This window comes from Cupressus sempervirens, chromosome 10 (genome assembly GCF_028749045.1).
Source record: "Cupressus sempervirens isolate cs-2001-9-10 chromosome 10, ASM2874904v1, whole genome shotgun sequence".
Classification (NCBI taxonomy): domain Eukaryota; kingdom Viridiplantae; phylum Streptophyta; class Pinopsida; order Cupressales; family Cupressaceae; genus Cupressus; species Cupressus sempervirens.
The window spans coordinates 371352931-371367856 of NC_143127.1; the positions used below are offsets into that span (position 1 = coordinate 371352931).

Sequence of the window (14926 nt, forward strand, 5' to 3'; positions counted from 1 at the left end):
AGGGTTTGAGATGTTCATGATGGAGTCATCTCAAAGGACACCCATGGTTTCGGCTATGCAAACTTAAGCATGCACTGTGACAATAGCAATAAAATCGAGATCAATGTCTGTTGGAGCCATTGTTCCAGTTTCAGCAGATGAAGGTTACAGTCTACCTGCATGGTTAGGAAAAATCACCGTGAAAGGGAGGAAGGTCGTATTACCCCCACACGATCTCCCTACAAAGAAAAATGAATCTAGACTACTAAAGACAAACAAGAATCATTGTTGATTCTAAAAAGACCAAATATGTCGAGATTGTAGAGCCTTTGGTGGATAAACCAACTAAGGAGCTTAATCACTCGGATTACAAGTTCACCAAAATTGAACTTGGTAAACAGTCACGGCTGGGGTATTTATAAGATGCCCAAGCTGCACTCTTGAATTTGTCAAAAAGCAATCATGAGTGCTAGGAAAAGAAAAATCAGTTGAATCAAGAGAATGCTCATCTTCAGAAGATCGTACATCAACAATCCTCACAACTTGTGGTCATCACATCTCAAATAGCTCAGGTGAATCAAAAAGCCAAGGCAGCAAAGGCTTGGTTCGAAGAGGCTATCTCAGAAGGAGTTCAGTCGATCAAAGATGCGCTAAAAGTCTGTGAACAAATTAGAGGTGTTGAAGAAAGACTCCACGACATGATTGCTTCCTTCAACCAAGAGACCAATACCCCGAAAGAAGATTTGGGTACCTGGGATCAAATGGCAAACAATAATTTGGATGTCTTGATAACATACGACATCATTCAGTCAAGCAGTAGAATTGGAGATCATGAACAATTTAATACAATTGGGATGCAAAGTCCTTATTGAAGATGATAACCTATTCACCAAAGAGGAAATTACTTCAAGGTACACCAACAGGGTCAATGCTGATTTTGACTCTTAAGATTTTGGATCACATCTGATGAACAGGTCCACTACATACAAGTTTGTTGAAAACACTTGTGGGATTCTCTTGTTGAAAATTACAATTGTAAAATCAGCACATGCAAATGCAGTCAAAGTTGAAGCCATTTCAAAGACAATGAAGATTCTAGATCTTCCTATGGTTCACAATTGTATTGCCAAATATAAGGCTTTCCTTGACAATATCAAGGGTTGATTCAACTTTCTCCACCTTTTTCTTTTTAGTTTTTAGCATTTCATCTTTGTAGTTATAGAAGATGAATTGCATGTGATGCAATTCATGTAATTCACTTGCATGTCCTTGTGACATGAATCCAATAATTCTTCTCACTAGTTTTATCGAGTCAAAGTGGTTGAGTTGTTCCCACTTTTTCCTCCTGACTCTCTCTTCTTTTCCTATATAAGAAGTGCCCCCCTCATTGTAAAAATCATATTTTATTGTATGCAAGAAAGCTTTGATAAAATTGTGCAAACATAACTTTGATTGTGTAATACTGATTTTGAAGAAAAGTGAATACAAAGAAACAATTGGAGTTGAAACTTTGATTGAGAGCAATTGTGATGGTGCAAATTACAAGCTTCGACTATAATTTGTGTCTATTATCTTTGATTCATTTTGTTGTGTGTTATAATAGAGCATAGTGAATTAAGAAGCAATCAGAGCCAAAGTTTTAATTGGGAGCTACTGGAGAGATACATAGACTAGAAGTTTTGACTGTAGCTTGTATTGCAATCTCAAATTCACAAAAAATAGTTAAAATTCCCTACATCTAGAAGTCTTATGTACACCAATGGTAAAGGTTATTTTTATAGAATATATTAAAATAGGACTTAGAGGCAAACCGGTACGCTTTCAATTAGCCCTTGACTTGGTGTTGGTTTATCGGTATCACTATTTCTAGCTATTAGATAGAAGTGTAGTTAGAGATTTAATCTTGCTCATTACTCACTCCGCAAGTAAGTGGTTTCTTTCCTAAAAGATAGAGGAAACAATATTGGTAACACCCCTTACAAAATCTCTCAACTTCTTGCTTACCTTGAGTTGATCCAAGGAATGTTGAGAAGGGGGAGCTTTTCCTTAAAGGTACCAGAGACTTTGTCTCGTATGTTGTGGTTGGTCTACCTATTTTGCAATTGGATTTGAACAAACTGTCAGTTGCAAAATATCCACACAACAGTTTTTGGTGACTCCACTAATACAAATGCATTCAAAAGCCTCTTGCTTCCGTTTGAAGTTTTATGCCCTTGTTCTAGTTGGTGTTTAGCAAATTACAGGCTAGCACACTAGCAAGTTTTGAGCACGTTTATTCAAGGAGAAAGAAGGCTGAAAGTTCATCAAGTTCTACTAGATCATTTTGGGCTCAACAAGCTCATTTTGATTTACTCACTAAAATTCCTTCTCTTTCCCAAACAACAAGCTTCCCACCTTCCAAAAAGAAGACAGCTATTCCCAGATGAACATGTTAAAACCTTCTACATTGATATAGGAGTTTTTGGTGTTGAAAATGAAGATCTCTATAAGGCTTTTCATTGAGACATTACAAGGTATAGCAGCCGATTGGTTCTACAATTTGGAACACAACACCATTACAGATTGCACTTCTTTGCAGACCAAGTTTCTTGAAAGATTCAAACTGGCACAAAATGGGCATTCTCTCCTAGCACAGCTCACGCAGATGAAGGAGACGCAAGATGGAATGTGAGAATTTATTGCCAAATTCAATAAACTAGCTAACCGGCTTCCCAATTCTTCTCAATCTATTGCTGCCATTTTTAAGTGTTTCTTCATAACACTCAACTTCCAAAGATCACTATCTTTCTGAGAAGGTTTGCCCCTCTGACTTTGGCTCTTGCACAAACTTTGTCAATGGAGATTGAAGATGACTTGATACTTGTAGAAAAATCCATAAGGATTACAACCGACTCAAGAACAATTCCTATATGGAATCTTCTTCATCTGGTTCAACTGATCCGTTGGTTCAGAAATTAGCAAATGAACTTCTTGCCCTCAAGAAGCAAATATCTTAAGGATCGTTTGCTGCTCCATACAAGGATATACCAAGGAGGCCATATCCTAATGTTGTAAATAACTATCCAACCAAGATCCAGAACAAGCTTCCTCCTTCTCCATAGAGGTTTGCATTTGAAGCACCATTAAGTGATATACTCTAGAAGAGTATCCTTCTAAGGATACTGCTGCCCAATATCATGAAGATCATGAAGCAGTGGGTGACTCTACTATTGGGTAAGTCCAATACAATGATGAGGGCCACGAGACTGATTTTGCACAAGCAGATCCGGTCATGACGTGTATGCAAACAAAGATGGCTCAACAAAAATAAGAAGCTGAAAAGAAATTGGATGCTCCTCAAATGCCTGTCATCATTGCAAAAAGGGGAACAATGCTGCCAGCCCTACCTAATGACCCAGCCAAAAATCAAGTGTTGATCTACCTACTACATCTAGTATTTAAAAGCCCAATATGCCTAACACCAATGTTAAGCCTCAAGCTGAAAATTTAAATTCCTCTCTAGCTAGTTCATTCCAAGCTTTTGATATCATAGATCATGCTAAGAGGACTAAAATCCAAATGTCTAAGGTAGAATACCAACAAGCATATCCATATCAGCTAGATAGGCTTACCAAATTCGTCAAGGAATCACAACTTACCCAACCTCAATTAGCTGCCCCTAAATCTAAGAGCATTGCCAATAACGTAGTTACTATTCCATCCTTAGTTCCAAGAAAGATTGAACCTATCTACCTTTCCCTACTGATTAATGGTTTCAAGCTGAGCAATTGTGTCATAGATTCTAGCGCCTCCGATAATGTTATGCCAACTAAGGTTGCAGATGCTTTGGGGTTAACCTTGACGAAGTTCTTTAGTAATTGCTATTCCATGGAGAATAAGCATCCTTGAAATAACAAATCAAAGATGCCCACCTTGCCTTTGCGTCCTTCCCAGACAAATATATCAAAATGACTATCTTAGTTGCAAATGTACCCATTTCTTACAGAATGTTGCTTGGTAGTAATTTTTGTAAGGACATGGGTGGTGAACTCAACATGGACATGACTGAAGCCGAAATACATGTGAAAGGTGTTATGCAGAAGTTGCATCTTGAGAGGGAAACAAAGTATGCGGTGATCAAATATAATGATCCACATGCTCAAATTCTTTCTGAGTCAGCTAGAATGGGTAATTACTACTTGCACGCTAATGAAGTATCAAAATTTGTGAAAGACTGGACAAGTAGCTATAAAAGTTGCTCCTTGATTTTAGATGTCAAAAGGCTTGTTGATGCTACTGAAGAACAAGAGGAGGTTGTTATTCCAAATCAATTGCTAGTCACAATTGAAGGAAAATTTGTTCCTAAAAATGATCCTCTGGATCTTCTTAAAGAAAAAGAAATTGTTTCTAAAGGGGATTCTACAAATTCCCTCGAAGGAAAAATTATTCTTATGGATTGTGAAGAAAGTACAAGCAACTCTAATGAAGTTTGGACCATGGAGTTCGATGGAAGTTGTGCTTCAATGGAATCTAGTGCAGGAATTGTGTTGATTTCATGTAAAGGGAAATTTTTCCCTTATTCATACAAACTGCAATTCCCAATACCAATAACACGGCTGAATATAAGGCTTTGATATTGGGATTAAACATGGTGCAAATCAAAGGAATCTAGAACCTACATGTTAAAGCAAATGTTGAGTTAGCGGTATGTCATGTTAAGGGTAAGTATCAAGTCAGAAATGATCAGCTTAGACATTACCATGATTTAGTTTGGGAATTCATTAAGATATTTGATGCTTTCAATATCTTAGTGATTCCTCAGGAGCTAAATGATAGGGCTGATTCCCTTGCCATTTCAGCTACTCTACTTATTCCTCACCAAGACTTTGAAGATGTAATATACAAGATACAGCTGGCTTACCAACCAAGTGTCCCAGATAATTGTGGACATTGGCAAGTGTTCAACAATGATACATGGATTATAAATTTCCTCGAATCCAAGGAAGGATTTGATGATGTGTATTTTGAAGGAGGCGAAAATTCACCAAATAAAGTCATTTTTTATGAAGATCCTAATATTGGTTAAAAAGTTATCCCACTGAAAGGCAATAAGATCCCCAAGGTTCTAATCTCCTTAGAGTAGCTATTTGACAAGCACAACAGATATGTCAAAGAGAAGAAAAAGACGAGGACAAATTCCTTAGGACAATATGAGAAGTAAAACATTGGGATTGAAGAGGATCCAAAACTAGTTAAGATTGGTAATTGGTGCACTGATTAAGAGAAGAAGAAATTCATAATATTGCTTTGTGAATACAAGGATGTTCTAGCATACTCTTACGAAGATCTGAAGGAAGTCCAACATGGCGTCCCTTTGCAGTTTGGCACAGTTCCTTTTCGCCAAATACAGAGGCAATACAATCCAAAGATTTCAAGAATCATTCTATCCAAAATTCAAAAGATGTTGGAGGGAGGTATTAGCTTTCCTATCCATCATTCATCACGGATAGCTAATATAGTTCTTGTATGAAAGAAGAATGGAAAAATCCGCATGTGTGGAAATTTGCAATCTTAATCAGTTATCCCTCAAGGAAAACTATCCATTGTCGGATACAGACCAACTGTTACAAGTTGTCACTAGTTCAGAGATGTTATCTATGTTGGACAGTTTTCGAGCTACAATCAAATTGCAGTCAATAAAGGTGATCAATATAAGACGGCATTTACTACCCCATGGGGAACATTTGCATATCGACAGATGCCTTTTGATGCTCAGATGCATAACGAGCAATGGATCTTGCTTTCAAAGATCTCATCACTGAAAGTGTCATCGTGTATCTAGATGACTTGATTGTTTTCTCTAAAACACATAAAGATTATTTCTATCATCTCCAACAAGTCTTGGAGCAGTGTGGACAACATGCAGTATCACTAAATACCAAGAAGTCGGTTTCTAGTATGATGGAAGGCACGTTGTTGGGACACATTGTGTCCAAGGAAGGTATTAAAATTGATCCACACAAAGTGCAGGCAATTTAAAGTCTATCTTTGCCATCAAACAAGACATGTTGGGACACATCGTGTCCAAGGAAGGTATTAAAATTGATCCACACAAAGTGTAGGCAATTTAAAGTCTATCTTTGCCATCAAACAAGACAGCAGTTCACTCTTTCTTTGGGAAAGTAAATTTCTTGAGAAGATTTGTGCTTGATTTTGCCAAAAAGGCTCACATATAAAGGAAAAGATGCCTTTCACTAGAATCAAGATGGGAGGACGACATTTGCAAAAATAAAAAATGCAATAATACATGCACTCATACTAGTGTGCCCTGATTACACAAAAAGCTTCATCATGTATAGTTAAGCTTCCGAGCATAGCATGTTTGCCATCCTAATGCAGAGGAATGATGAAGGTATTGAATCACCTATTTCATTCATGAGTTGCCCTTTGAAGGCTCGTGAGTTGAAATACAGTCAAACGAAGAAGCATGTTTATGTTGTTGTCAAAGTAGTGAAGCATTTCAGGTTCTACATTTTGAACTCGCATATCATTGCTCTAGTTCCAAGTATTACAGTCAAGACAATCTTCATACAACAAGAATATTCTTATAGAATAGATTAAAACATGACTTAGAGCCAAACCAATACGCTTTCAATCAGCCTTTGAGTTGGTGTTGGTTTATCGGTATCATTGTCTCTAGCTATTAGATAGAAGTGTACTTAGAGATTTAATCTTGCTTATTACTCGCTCTGCAGGTAAGTGGATTATTTCCTGAAAGATAAGAGGAAAGATTATTGGTAACACCCCTTACAAAATCTCTCAACTTCTTGCTTACCTTGAGTTGATCCAAGGAATAGTGAGAAGAGGGGACCTTCCCTAAAAGGTAGGAGAGACTCTGTCTCATATGCTGTAGCTGGTCTACCTATTTTGTGATTGCATTTGAACAAACTGTCGGTTGAAAAATATCCACCCAACAATTCTCAACATTACTTGCTCCAAAATAGATTGTCATCCTAATTTTTACCATGGTGAAAATTCAATATCATTTAACTTTGATCCAAAAACGAATCAAGTTTGGGCTCCAACATTTCTGATTCCAACCAAATGTTGGGTGGAATTTGAAAAGCTGTTGGGCCTGGATCCCCAACAAGGTTGTAAATTCGTCCTTGCTTGAACTCGTATCCCCAAGGAGGTCATAAATGCAACCTTGCTTGGGCTCCATCCCAAGTCTGGTCTTCAAAAAAAAAGAATTGACAAATATTGTAACTTACACTTGATTTTTCGGTTGAAAACGTTGTCTAAGGTTTGTTTATCTCCACAAGTGGAGCCAGATCAAGATACCAAGCATTTTGCATCTCTTCAATGGCAAATTAAAGCATCTTCATCAAATTTCTGCTTTAATTGCAAATTAGACTTTATCATGCCATGATTGGCAAAGTTTGGAGCCCCATAAATTGGGCAGAAACTAGCATTCTTTTGGGCTTGGAGCCCCACGAAGAGGGCAGAAATTCAGCCCCTCTTCAGCTCCAACATTGAGTTCATCTCCAGAATTATGCGAAGTGTTGGACAATATATCTTGTGCCTTGCCCAAATTTCTTGTTGTCTTCAAGTCTTGATTTCATCATTGAGGTCCAAATCTTTGTCACTTAATTGCAATCACTTGGGGGCAGATTGAGGATGGTGGCTTGAGGATTGCATGTTTGACATGTCAATCAGATTAAGTTCAAAGGTAACTCCTAATTTCACTGACTGACTTGTCTTTTTTATTGCCTTGCAGATCAAATTTCACACTTGCCTTGAGTTTGGGAGCCCCAATTTTATGGCAGAAATGTGGGGATGTTTGGGCTCCAAGCCCCAGGAAGAGGGCAGAAATCAGGCCTCTCTTGGGCCCTAACATTGAGTATGATGTTGAAGTTTGGCTGATTGTTGGATTGTTATCATGTTCAAATCAGATCTCGCCCTTGTTTTGGCTTGGATTTCCATCAACACTCAACCCAATTCATATATTTGCTGAAACTTCCATCCTCAATCTGAGATCAAATTTCAACTAAGTGTGGAGAACAACTTGCAATTAAAAGCCTCTCACCCACTACAAGATCTTGGCTTGGAACTAAAATCCTGATTTACACCTTAGTCTTGCCTAGGAGTTCTACCTTACCAAGACAACTACTGACTGCCAAAGAAAAAACCAGTGGGGGTCCCCATTTGCAATCGAGAGTGTGTTTTACAATCGCAACAGTTTCATACTCGAATTTTTATAGAAGTGGAGTTGCATACTGGAAAACAAATATAGGCTGCTTACATTACAGCCTAAATGCTGTATATGCCATCAAGAAATGATAATGTGCTGGAGTTTCCAAATGAGATAAGAAATGTACCCCAGTCTACAATGTAGGCACTTCAAGCTAGGAAAAACAAACAACAGAGAAACACAACCATTTTACTATACACAAATGTGTCACAAGAACTGTGCAACACACAGAAATTATAGTATGAAATAAAAATATTCCTTCACCTTCCACAAGTGGTCAAATATACAGGGTAACTATTTGACTATTAGTAATCTAACAACTACATTAATAAATAAGGAAAAGTAATTTCTGTTATGAACTGCAAACTTTTGTATACAGAAAATCACACTGTTAATATTTGATAAGTAGAAATAAATGTTCCATGGATACATGTCCTTGGATTCTGAATGACATCTCAAACATCCTAGGGTTTTGGGGCTCCATTTCGTCCATAATATTAAAAAATGGTACCAGTTTAAGGGGACAAAAATGTTGTTAACTATTAAGGGAGAGGATCATCAATGCAAGTGCGAGAAATATTTACTTTTTAAATTTCAGTTCTTTTAGCTTGTTTAGGTTATTTTAGTAATCACCCGCCCAAAACTTGAGAGCATTTTTTCCATCCCTGAAAATTCATCCCTATGTCACTAAATCCTTGACCAATAAACTCAGGGAAACAATAGAATAACACATGCTTAGTTCATAATGTATATAAGAGACAGACAGAGCAACAAATTATCACCTCTTATTATCATATACTATTACATTTCAACAATAGAAAATTTCAATATAGCATTTTTCCTTTACAAAACTGTTAGTTATAACAAGGATAATTCTTTATTTCTAATTGAGAAAAAAAATTGGAAGTGAAACTTACTCGCAGAATATGATCTGGAGAAGATGCAACATTAAAGTCATTTCCTTGGTATCCCATCTGTAGTCTGGAAGGTAGAATTATTAATAGCTCTTCTGCTGGATGCTGGACCAACTCTAACCGGTATCGAGGGTGCAAAAGCCAATATAACAATTTCAGTGACTCCAGAGGTATGTCCTGAATTAGATTGACATAATTAGATGTTCCAACAGAAGTTACTTCTCTTGGTATGCAAGATGATGATATAAGATCTAATTTGGGAAAATTACGAACAGCTTCCTCTGCGGCTTGATAATCCTTGTCATTCCCGTCAGCTGTGTGAAAAAGAGAAACTGGAAAGGGCGTGCAGACTGAAGCCCACATTTTCAAACAACATAACTAATCAAAATGGAATCAGAAAACAGATCAAAATAAAGGTCAACAAAATATCCCCTAACTACAACCTATATGACACAACTTGTTTGATGTATAAACAGTTACGAAATTCTACATTAAATAATAGAGATCATGTACTAAATTGAACTTCAACTACTGATTTTCGAGAAAATTCTTCTGCATAGAATACTAAATTCAGCAAATAACTAGCTTTAGGTACAACAATTTAGAATCTGATTAATTTATCTCCACCCCATTGTTCACTGTTTCACTATTTTGACCAGATGAAATTGGCATTCTAAATTTTATTAGTTGCTCCACATGTTGATTCCTATTTACCACATCCTGTATAACTTATAAACCAAAGTTGCATGGAGACAGATTCAGTGGGGATTAGCATACAACAAATTTTAAAGATACCCTTATACAAATACAGCTAGATATGACAATTACGAAAATATATTTTAATTCAATTATATATACATTCAAGAGTATACAACATTACTTCAAAAATATTTAATTATAAAAAAATAGTTTATAATACATGTTTTTCGAATATATTTTTCTTTAGTCATACATGTGTGTGTTTCTATGCATTTGCATGTGTATGTGTTCATCTATCTGTGTTGGTGCTTCTGACTACATGAAAAAAAATATGTTTTGATTTTTTTTGCAGTTATTTTTTTAAAACAATAAACCAGATGGTGTGCAGTTCAATTTAAACATATCAGTTACAGCCCAAACATAGGCTTGTATAGAGATGCATATATGAGTTGAGTTTCTTATTCCATGTCTTGTGATCCTTCCTGTTGTAACCTTGCAAAAGCTGAACCAATGTTCCACTAGCCACTTCTTGTCACCTTTCCACACATTGCTCCATTGCAAATGAGGACCCCTACTTTTTTACCTACTTAGTCGTTTGCTTTTGTGCCCCAGCTAGTTTCAGCTCAGTTCCTTGTGTTCTGAACAAGCATCAAGTGATTTATGCAAAGTCTGGAATGGACTATGATCTGCCTTTGGTTCTGAAAAGGGAAGTTATGTGAGAAACAGTGAATTTGGTGAAGTGTGAAATGGAAATTGATCTTTCGGAGAGAATGCCAGTGAAACTTTGAGCATTTTGATGAACTTACAAATTGGCCTAATTTTGAGTTTGGAACAAATTACTATTTTTAGTGGTGTCTATTTTTAGCAAGTTTCATCATGTCCCTGATTGGTCTAGTTTTGTGTTTAAACAAAATTACAATTTATAGTAAATCTATATTTGGCTGGTCTATTTTTGACAACTGGTGAGCACTGACAGAGGAATAAACAGAGAAGTATCCAGTTAAAAATCAAGAAAAATGAACAAACGAAGTAGTTGATCTAAAATTCACAAGTCTGAGAACATCCTTGAAAAGCATCCAAAAGAGGAAAGAGCAGGGAAAATGTTGAGATTTCACTATGGAAGAAAGTCCTTGATTACATCCCAAAGAACACCCAAATGGGAAAATTGTGAAAAATGGCTAAATGTTGGAAAATTCCATGACTTCTCCTCGTGCACCTAAGTTGGAAAAGGCAAAGAGCAATAAAAATCAAAGGGACGTGTTAAAGTAACTAAGATCGTTTCTGCAAATGTATAATCATGGCCATTGTTATTGATGATATCCAAATGCAGATTTGGATCTCATATAAATATGAGAGGAGGAGACAAGTCTCTATAGTTAATCACCATTTAGTTAATAAATAACTATATGTGTCACTCACCTTTAAACATATATATAATATTAATATATTAACCATATATGTAATATTATATTATATTATATATAATAATATATAATGCATAATATATATTATATATAAGATACTTATCTTAAGAATAATTTATCATCAATGAGGTAGCTCTGATAAAATCAATCCGACAAAGGCTAGAACAAAGTCATGTCCCGTACAGACATGTGGTGGTGAAACAATTACATTCAAGAACTTCATAACACAATAGTCTCTTCTGATCATAAGAGCCCAATTATTTAAGTAATTTATGAATACATACATACATTATATACACACACACTTATCAATAATATGAGATGTAAAACAATGTTCATATAAACCATGAATACAAATACTCAATGTAATGAGTATATCACTTTGACTAATGCTATACTTCAACAACATGGACCGACACAAAAAGAATAGGTATATGAAAAATCCTTGACCTACCTCCAAGAGTGCCTAAATGCACTAATCCTCCATGGTCAAAGAATTTCCTCTAAAAGAAAAAAACCCTTCATTATGTCAAAATAGCAATCTAGTATGTTGATCCTCTATACCCATGGTTTTTTTCCAAAGCCACAAAATCCCCCACCTTGCCTGATTGGCACCAAAGGCATGGATCCTTCATCGCCCAAGAATTCTTCAGCACTCAAAAAACAGCCACCTGGAGTAAAATGTGCTCAAGGGTGCTAATTCACACTTGCCTAGGAATTTTCTTCAATGCACAAAATCCCTCACCTTGTCTAATGGCACCCAAGGGCATGGATCCTTCTAAGAGAAGGAATTTGTCAAAACTTTAAAATTCCTCCCTCCTATCTCATATGTGCTCAAAGGTGCTAAAACACTATGACCAAGGAAAAATGTTACAATACTACTATCTCATTTGCACCCAAGGAAAGAGTTGAAAAGGGCAGATATAATTTGGCTAAATGGTACGGAAGTCCACAACCCTATCTAATATGCACTCAAGGTCAAAGATCAAACGAAAGTTAGAAATGTTGGATATTTGATTGCGGAATCCTCTCATGTGTCTAACTGGTACCCAAGGTTGATATTACAAAACACTAGAATTATTTAATATTCGCATTAAGTGTTGAAAAATTCAGTTCTCTATCAAATGTGCACCCATGAATTAAGAAATGTAATAATGAAGTTAAATAGTTTTTTCAAAAGCAATTGACTATAAGACGATTTTAGCAATTTGTAAGATGACTTGAGGGAATCTCTCTCAGAATAGAAACTTGAAAGATGTTTTAAGAGTATTGAATGCAGCTGCTAAATTAACCCACTACCAACCTAGCAGGCCAGTGGATGATATTTTTTATATAAGAGAAGCTTCATTTCATTTGTACACATCAAGTTGAAGAATCAGAGACAAAGTGTGAGTTTCAAAGAGGACAAAGCAAGTTTTGAGTGAAGTTTGACAAGTCAAGGGGTTCTCTTCTTTGAATCTTGACAAGTCTGGAATGAAGCATACTTTTTATTTATTTTAATTCTCAAACATAATACTTGTGTTGTTAATTATTATCTTGTAGAAAGAAGATGGTAAAATCTAGAGGATCGGGCTTGTCAAGGAAGGCTTTGATCAAGAACGAGCTGAAGGAATTTCTTCTAGACTTGAAGATTGTGTTGAAATAGAAAAAACAATTGGCAACACAAACTTGTGATACCTCAATATAGACAAGTTCAACATAAGGATGTTTGGCCACAAGGAATATTTTCCAACATTCCTAGCCAAGAAAATTGTCATAAGTGGAATTGTGGCTGTAGCCAACTTCCTACTTGTCATCCAGTGTACTAACCTAATAATAGAATGTACAAAGCATTATAATTCAAAATAGAGAATGATTTAGGCTCCATATGGCAAGTTGCTAGGAAATCTCACTCTGTCGATGATTACAAAAGCTCTTGGAATTCCAACATACCAATCAATGGCATACAAAATGCAAGAAAGGGCACTAAGGGTTTATAATGTTGGAGCTATCAATTGTAAAAAAGTCATCAACTGTAACTGGCTGCAAAATCCTAAAGCTCATAATTCCAAAACGCCCAAGTAGATTGTTTGGTCAGATCTAAAGTGGAAATATAGTGACCTGGCAATGTTACCAAGTAAATCATGGCATATTTGTTGGAGTTTGTAGCTGCGATAGAAACATTTATCTTTGGGCGTTAATTGTGTTATAGTCACCGTCAGCTTAAAAGGGCATTTATGATAATTGTAATATTTAATATATAAACATGTGTCATTCATCGTGCGTTAAGGCGTGGAAATTCGAAGAGTTGTATTTGTAATAACGAGTTATATTGTTGGGAATTTCAAGAGAGCTTCCATTGTAAAGTGTAGAGTCTCTCTTGTGTTATATATATCACATCTAGCAAAAGTCATTGTAAACTTGAATTTCATTATCAATAAAATCATCTTTTGTTGTGTGTGGCTGGGATTTTCCCTTCATTCTCGAAGGGTTTCCCCAACAATAATTTTTGGTGTCTATTGTATCTATGTTGGCTTTCCTTATTGTTGTTTATCTTTGATTTCCGAGCTATATTCAAAATGGTATCAAAGTGGGCTATTGTATCAGCAATGAGAGAATCTACCTCTTATGATTGTCATTCAAGTCAGGGAGGGTTCCATATCGTCATTCTCTTATATTAGTCAGTTTTTTTAAAGTTATAATGATCTTTTGTTACCGCTAATGGTTTGGTATATCATATATGGTTGATATTTTGTCTTCTTCCATCTCCCTTCTTTTATGAAACGTGTGTCAAATTTGTATAGGCATGTATTAAGTAGGCAGTTCATTCTTTGTTTTGTTGCGTAGATTTATAGACTTAAATACCGTATTGTGCACTTTATACTTATAGTGTCCAATCTCATTAGCTTGTGTTTCAAGTTCTTGTGCGATCATTGATTTTGAGCGCTGACATTTTTTTGATGACTCGTATCTCCTATTTGCCTTACCTTTTTCATGGTCTATTCATTTTAAGTCAATGACATTTCATCAACACCCCACTCTTGTGTATCCATTTTTTTCTTTGGCATGATTTTTATGGATGATCGGCACTATTCATTTCTGTTTGAATGTATCTTTCATATATAATGTAAGAAAGTGCTATTTTACTCATGATGAGTAGTCACATCGAGATGAGCATCATTTATGTTGCCATATCAAGTCTTCGCATTGATCATTTTGTGTAGAGTTTATCAATATTTGTTCTTTTGTGTCTTTCAGGTAATTCTTTAGAACGTTAGGTTGCTAGGAGATATGGTTTTTCTTACGACATGCAATGGATATGAAGCCTCTAGCCATGAGATCCATACAAGACTATGACTGCCATGCAAACCTAAAGAATCAGTTATGTGACGATATTATATCAGAGGTTTTCAGATCATTATTTCACATGGGTTTTTGGGAGCAATTTTCAAGATTATGAGCAAAAGGAATTTTGGAAGCTTTGAAGGGTTTCAATTTAGCAAAGGTCTCACCAAGTTGCCAAATTGTTAGTGTCAACGTGAGGTAGGGTTTAAGACCTATTATAGTATATTTCATTTGAAAAGATTTGTATGATTTGTGTCTTTTGGGTGCTTGAAATTTGATTGTCATTTTATTTTATTAGCTTGGATCTGTGCAATGAAATGAAACCCCTATTTGATTTTCTAGAGAAGGAAAATTTA

At 35.9% G+C, this 14926-nt stretch overlaps 1 protein-coding gene across 4 annotated transcripts in view; it reads right to left on the reverse strand.

Moving 5' to 3' along the window:
* The window catches only part of LOC149534209 (uncharacterized), an 80716-nt gene that overhangs the window by 38884 nt on the left and 26906 nt on the right, over positions 1-14926 (reverse strand). The window contains exons 2-3 of one of the 4 annotated variants that reach the window (XM_089805492.1): positions 9397-9473; positions 9127-9300 (exon numbers count right to left, since the gene is read on the reverse strand). In XM_089805492.1, coding sequence (XP_089661618.1) covers positions 9127-9300; positions 9397-9473 — 251 coding nt within the window. Of the gene's footprint in view, positions 1-9126; positions 9502-14926 lie in introns of all 4 variants that reach the window. The other 3 variants (XM_089805494.1, XM_089805491.1, XM_089805493.1) reach the window with 3 other exon arrangements.